This window comes from Myotis davidii, unplaced genomic scaffold (genome assembly GCF_000327345.1).
Source record: "Myotis davidii unplaced genomic scaffold, ASM32734v1 scaffold326, whole genome shotgun sequence".
In the NCBI taxonomy this organism is placed as follows: domain Eukaryota; kingdom Metazoa; phylum Chordata; class Mammalia; order Chiroptera; family Vespertilionidae; genus Myotis; species Myotis davidii.
In genome coordinates, this window is record NW_006296626.1 from 16205 (window position 1) to 22497 (window position 6293).

General features: G+C 54.1%; 1 protein-coding gene across 2 annotated transcripts in view; it reads right to left on the reverse strand.

Annotated features, from left to right (window-relative positions):
- GP6 (glycoprotein VI platelet) overlaps window positions 1-5816 on the reverse strand; it is an 8594-nt gene extending 2778 nt beyond the window's left edge. The window contains exons 1-5 of one of the 2 annotated variants that reach the window (XM_006772215.2): window positions 5710-5816; window positions 4562-4597; window positions 4197-4454; window positions 1830-2114; window positions 97-150 (exon numbers count right to left, since the gene is read on the reverse strand). In XM_006772215.2, coding sequence (XP_006772278.2) covers window positions 97-150; window positions 1830-2114; window positions 4197-4454; window positions 4562-4597; window positions 5710-5758 — 682 coding nt within the window. In that variant the 5' untranslated portion in view covers window positions 5759-5816. Of the gene's footprint in view, window positions 1-96; window positions 151-1829; window positions 2115-4196; window positions 4455-4561; window positions 4787-5709 lie in introns of those variants that run through there. The other variant, XM_015569470.1, reaches the window with a different exon arrangement.
- Window positions 5817-6293: the final 477 nt, after the last annotated feature.

Sequence of the window (6293 nt, forward strand, 5' to 3'; positions counted from 1 at the left end):
GTAAAAATCAATAGACATAGCCTCAGTTGAGGATGTAAAAGAAGGGGTCCACGTGCCTTGGACCCCAGACACCAGGGTGAACCCCTCAGGACTTACGTGTTGTAGAGGAAGGTGCTTCTGTGGGTAACTGGCTCGGTGTCCCAGAGGTCCCTGAGAAATCAGAAAAAGAGGGAATTTTGTGGCCTGTTAGCTGTGTTTTCTAAGCAAAAACACTTCTGCCACCCAGATTCCTGGCCTGGAAAATAAACACAAATCTTACACCGCTGGGTGTTAAGTAGCATTTCCAAGGCCCCCCTAACCTGGAGAGCATTGTGCTCAGTGAAACAAGCCCGTCAGAGAAAGGCAAGTGCCATACGATCTCACTCATGTATAGAATCTAATGAACAAAATAATAAACTGATGAACAAAATGGGTCCAGAGGCGTGGGTGCATGGAACAGACTGACAGATCTGGGAGGGAGGAGGGGAGATTGGAAGAGATTATATGCATCTGTACATATATGTACCCCCAGGGACGTAGATAATAGTGTGGGGAAGACCTAAGGGAAAAGCCAGGGCTGGGAGGAAGGGAGCAAAGGGGGGACACTTCTAATACGGTCAACAATCTATATATATAAAAGCCTAAATGACCAAATGACCGGTTGACCAGTCACTATGACGCGCACTGACCACCAGGGGGCAGACGCTCAATGAGGAGCTGCCCCCTGGTGGTCAGTGCACTCCCACAGCGGGACCGCCGCTCAGCTGACTTTGGGGTACCAGACACCGGGCTCATGGCTGGCGAGCACAGCTGCGAGCAGCAGCAGCAGGCACAGTGGGCCAGGATGAGCTGAGCTGCGGGCACCTGGCCAGGCCTTGGGCTCCTCCCTGGCCGTCTGCCGCTTTGCACACTACTACATCCCTCAGGGAATGTCAGACTGCCGCAGGCTAGGGTATCGGGCCGAAACCGGCAGTCCGACATCCCCTGAGGGGTCCTGGATTGCGAGAGGGTGTAGGCCAGGCTGAGGGACCCCACTGGTGCATGAATCCATGCACCGGGCCTCTAGTAAAATAATAAGGAGCCCGGCCGGTGTTGCTCAGTGTTGAGCGTCGACCTATGAACCTGGAGGTCACGGTTCCATTCCCTGTCAAGAGCACATGCCCGGGTTCCCAGCTTGATCCTCAGTATGGGGCCTGCAGGAGGCAGCCGATTCATGATTCTCTCTCATTGATGTTTCGCTCTTTCTCTCTTCCTCTCTCTTCCTCTCTGAAAACAATAAAAATATATTTTAAACATAAAAGACTCCTGGGAGAGAAGCTCTGATGTTGGCATAAAGTCCACCCTTTGCGCCTCTGGGTCCCTCCCCTGGGAGCCAGGCCAGGGGATCGGGCCGAAACCGGCAGTCCGACATCCCCTGAGGGGTCCTGGATTGCGAGAGGGTGTAGGCCAGGCTGAGGGACCCCACTGGTGCATGAATCCATGCACCGGGCCTCTAGTAAAATAATAAGGAGCCCGGCCGGTGTTGCTCAGTGTTGAGCGTCGACCTATGAACCTGGAGGTCACGGTTCCATTCCCCGTCAAGAGCACATGCCCGGGTTCCCAGCTCGATCCTCAGTATGGGGCCTGCAGGAGGCAGCCGATCCATAATTCTCTCTCATTGATGTTTCTCTCTCCCTCTCCCTTCCTCTCTGAAAACAATAAAAATATATTTTAAACATAAAAGACTCCTGGGAGAGAAGCTCTGATGTTGGCATAAAGTCCACCCTTTGCGCCTCTGGGTCCCTCCCCTGGGAGCTTGCATCAGGGTCTGGGAAGGCAGAGGAAGGAAGATCTGGCCTGCACCCCCTTACCCGTGACCACAAGCTCCAGGGGGTCGCTGGGGGCGGACCACAGGTACGGGTTGCTGCTGGAGAAGCTGTAGCACTGGTAGGTCCCGCTGTGGGCGGCCGTGACCGTGGTGATGGGCAAGTTGGCCCGCTCCCACCGCTCAGGGCCCTTGTAAGGCCCAGTGTCCACCTTCTTGTATAGAGCGTATTGGTCAAAACCGTATTTGCTCTGGCACTGGAGCGTCACGTCCTCTCCGAGGGACACCGAAGGGCCGGGCTGGGCCGAGAGCGTGGGCTTCTCATACACTCCTGTGAACAAGAGAACTCTGGGATCAAAGACAGCAGCCGCTGCCCGGCCGAGGTGTGGCTCAGTTGGCCGAACATCGTCCCCTGCAGAGCGGCCACTGGTTTGGTTCCCAGTCAGGGCACACGCCCGCATTGTCAGCTTGATCGCCAGTAGTGGGTGAGCAGGAGTTAGCCCATCCATGTTTCTATCTCTCTCTCCCTTTCCCCTCCTCTCTGTAAAATTTAAAAATGTGCAAAGTTGCCCTAACTGGTTGGGCTCAGTGGATAGAGCGTCGGCCTGCGGACTCAAGGGTCCCAGGTTCGATTCCGGCGAAGGGCATGTACCGTGGTTGCGGGCACATTCCCAGTGGGGAGTGTGCAGGAGGCAGCTGATCAATGTGTCTAACTCTCTATCCCTCTCCCTTCCTCTCTGTAAAAAATCAATAAAATATATATATTTTTTTAAATGTGCAAAGTGAAACATCATAGCCCTGGCCAGTTTGGCTCAGGGGATAGAGTCAGCCCTCAGACTGAAGGGTCCCAGGTTTGAGTCCAGTCAAGGGCACATACTTCAGTTGTAGGCTGGATCCCCCGGCCCTGGTCGGGGCGCATGCGAGAGGTAACCAGTCAATGTGTCTCTCTCATGTCTCTCTCTCTCTCTCTTTCTTCTCTCTCTCACCTCTCCCCGCCTCTTCTTTCCCTCCCTCCCTCCTACTCTCTGTCTCTCTCCTCTCTCTCTCTCTCTTTCTTCTCTCTCTCACCTCTCCCCGCCTCTTCTTTCCCTCCCTCCCTCCTACTCTCCCTAAAAATCAGTGGGAAAAAGATCCTTGGGTAAGGATTAACAAAAAGCAAAAACGAAAGAAACTTAAACCTCATAAACAAATCCTAGTGAACGTCACTGTAGCTACACCTTTGCCCAACGGGCAACTGTTTCTTTTGTGTTTGTTCTTATTGAATGCATTGGGGTGACGCTGGTTATTGGGGTGACACTGGTTATTGGGGTGACACTGGTTAACAAAATTATACAGGTTTCAGGTGCACAGTTCCGCACAACTCATCACCTGCACGCGGCGTGGTGTGTTCACCACCCCAAGTCACATCTCCTTCCATCACCATGTATCCCCCTGTGCCCACCTCCACCTCCCCTCCCCTCCCCTCCCCCTGGCAGTCACCACACTGTGGTCCGTGTCCACGCATTTTTCTCTTTCTTTTTCTTTTTTTGCTCATTCCCTTCACACACAGGCACACACACACCAGCTGCTCTCTCTCTAGGAATCTGTCTCTATTTTGCTTGTTAGTTCATTTTGTTCATTAGATTCCATTTATGAGTGAAATCATCTGGTACTTGTCTTTCTCTGACTGGCTTAGGTCACTGGTTTTTTTTTTAAATCTTCACTGGAGGGAGGAAGAGATAGATAGATAGATAGATAGATAGATAGATAGATAGGTGATAGATAGAGATAGAGATAGAGATAGGGAGAGAGAGAGAGAGAGAGAGAGAGAGAGAGAAGAGAGAGGAAGGGAGAGAAACATCGATGGTCCTCCGACTGGGGATCAAGTCCACAACCCAGGCATGTGCCCAGCCTGGGAACTGAAACCTAGGTATGTGCACCGGACAACGCTCAACCAACTGGGCCACATGGGTTGAGCTTCACTGATTTTTCCATTATTATGATTTCAGAGAAGAAGGGAGAGGGAGAGAGAGAGAAACATCAATGATGAGAGAGAATCATGGATGGGCTGCCTCCTGCACGCCCCACACTGGGGATTGAGCCCACAACCTGGGCATGTGCCCTTGACTGGGAATCGAACTGTGACCTCCTTGTTCATAAGTCGATGCTCAACCACTGAGCCACACCGGCCAAGCTTCACCCTGGTCTTTGTAAGCAGCTACTCCACTAACATATTTACCTTGAGAGCTGAATTGGGGGGCACCTCCCCAAAATTTAGCACATAAGCCCAGTGCCTCACTGCCCAACCCTAGTCCCAGCCCCTGGAGACACTGAGTTTACCATAATCATCTTCCCCCATTCACCCCCTCCGAGCCCAAGAACTGAGCACCGTCGGCCCTTCCGCCCCGTCCTGTCCGTCCGTCCACCCGGTTACCGGTGGCCACCAGCTCCAGCTGCTCGCTGGGCAGGGACCAGCGACTGCCGTTCTGGTAGGAGCAGCGGTACGGCCCGGCAGAGGTATACTGCATGGCCGGGATGTCGAGGGAGGCCACGTTCATGTACTTCCCGGACCTCAGCTTCTCCAGGCGGTACAAGTCCACGCCGGGGGGACCCTGGCAGCGGATGGTCACCCGCTTGTCCAGGGGCACCAGGGGGCTGGGCAGCGCCCGGAGGGTGGGCTTGGGCAGTGGCCCTGGGAGGGAAGCAAGCAGAAGGCCGTGGGGGTCAGCCGGGCCCCGGGCCCTCCCGCCCTGCCCGCTCACCTCGCCAGCTGGGTCCAGAGGAGGGGTCCCCACTCACCGTCCTGAGCCTGTATCACCTGCCGCAGACACAGCCCTGGGGACAGAAGGAAAGGACCCAGGGCTAGGGCGTCCGGGGACCCACACTTCCCGGGGGCTGGACGCCAGGATGAGGCATCGGCGTGCCTTCTGGGCCTCTCGTCGGCATTGTTTTGGGAGATACACAGGCCCCTAACTGAAGCGAAAGGAGCTAACATGACAGGCCCCTACGTTCCATGTATAGGAAGCGGCCATCTGTCCAGTGACAGGAAGTAGAGTCATGGTCACCAGTGGCTGGGGGAGGGAGGGGAGGGGAGTGTTATGGACAGGATTCCTTTATTGTTGTTGTTAATCCTCACCCAATGATATTTTACCATTGCTTTTTTTAAAAAATATATATTTTTTTTTTATTTCAGAGAGGAAGGCCCTACGTTCCATGTATAGGAAGCGGCCATCTGTCCAGTGACAGGAAGTAGAGTCATGGTCACCAGTGGCTGGGGGAGGGAGGGGAGGGGAGTGTTATGGACAGGATTCCTTTATTGTTGTTGTTAATCCTCACCCAATGATATTTTACCATTGCTTTTTTTAAAAAATATATATTTTTTTTTTATTTCAGAGAGGAAGGGGGATACATGTCCAGACCAGGGTCGGGGATCAAACCTGCAACCCAGGTATGTGAGGATTTTTTTTATATATATACATTTTTATTGATTTCAGAGAGGAAGGGAGATGGAGAGAGGGATAGAAACATCAATGATGAGAGAGAATCATGGATCGGCTGCAACCTGCATGTCCCCCACTGGGGATCGAGCCACCCAGGCATGTGCCCTTGACTGGAATCGAACCCAGGACCCTTCAGTCTGCAGGCCAATGCTCTATCTACTGAGCCACACCAGCTAGGGCTGGATTTTTTTTTTTTAAAGATGTTGTAGTGGGAGAACGTTTAAGCCGACACTAAGCATGTTCTGTTCATGTCCTGCCCGGACCGTGAATAGACTAGGAAAACTCAGACACATCACCCCCTCCCCCTGCATCCCACCCACCCAACGCCGGGCCTCACAGCTCGCCTCTGGCTCTGAAATCCATCACGAGTGCCGCTTTCAAACAGTTACCTGCCTGGTACCCACTGCCCACCCCTCAGCGTGTCCCAGGTCCACCCTCCGGACTCACCGAGACAGAAGAGGGCAGACTGAGATGGGAACATGGCTCCTGTGCCCATCCCGACTCCGCAGCCCAGAGGGAAGCCGTGAGGGGCTGGCGCAGGGACACCGGACGGATGGACGGACGTGATGAGGGAGAAGTGCCCTGCCCCCGCCCACCCGACCTTTCCTAATTGAGACTTATCAGACGGGAGCTGTGCCCCCGGGGAATGACTTGCACACAAGCTCCAAGGAGCCTCACTTATCTCCTGCCACCAGGCACTGTCCGCGGGCCAGTCTCCCCATAGACACCCTGGCATTCCCTGGAGGCATGCAGATCAAACCCCCAACGAGCCCTGGCCGGTGCTGCACAGTGGTTAGGGCGCCAGCCCCAAGCACCTCGGGACCAAGGGTTCTATTCCCGGGCAAGAGCACATACCTGGGCTGTAGGTTCGATCCCCAGCCCTGGTCGGGGAGTGTGTGGGAGGCAACCGATCGATGTGTCTCTCTCATGTTCATGTTCTCTCTCTCTCTCTCTCTCTCTCTCTCTCTCTCTCTCTTTCTCTCTCTCAAAATCAATGGAAAAGCCCTGGCTGGTTTGGTTCAGTGGATAGC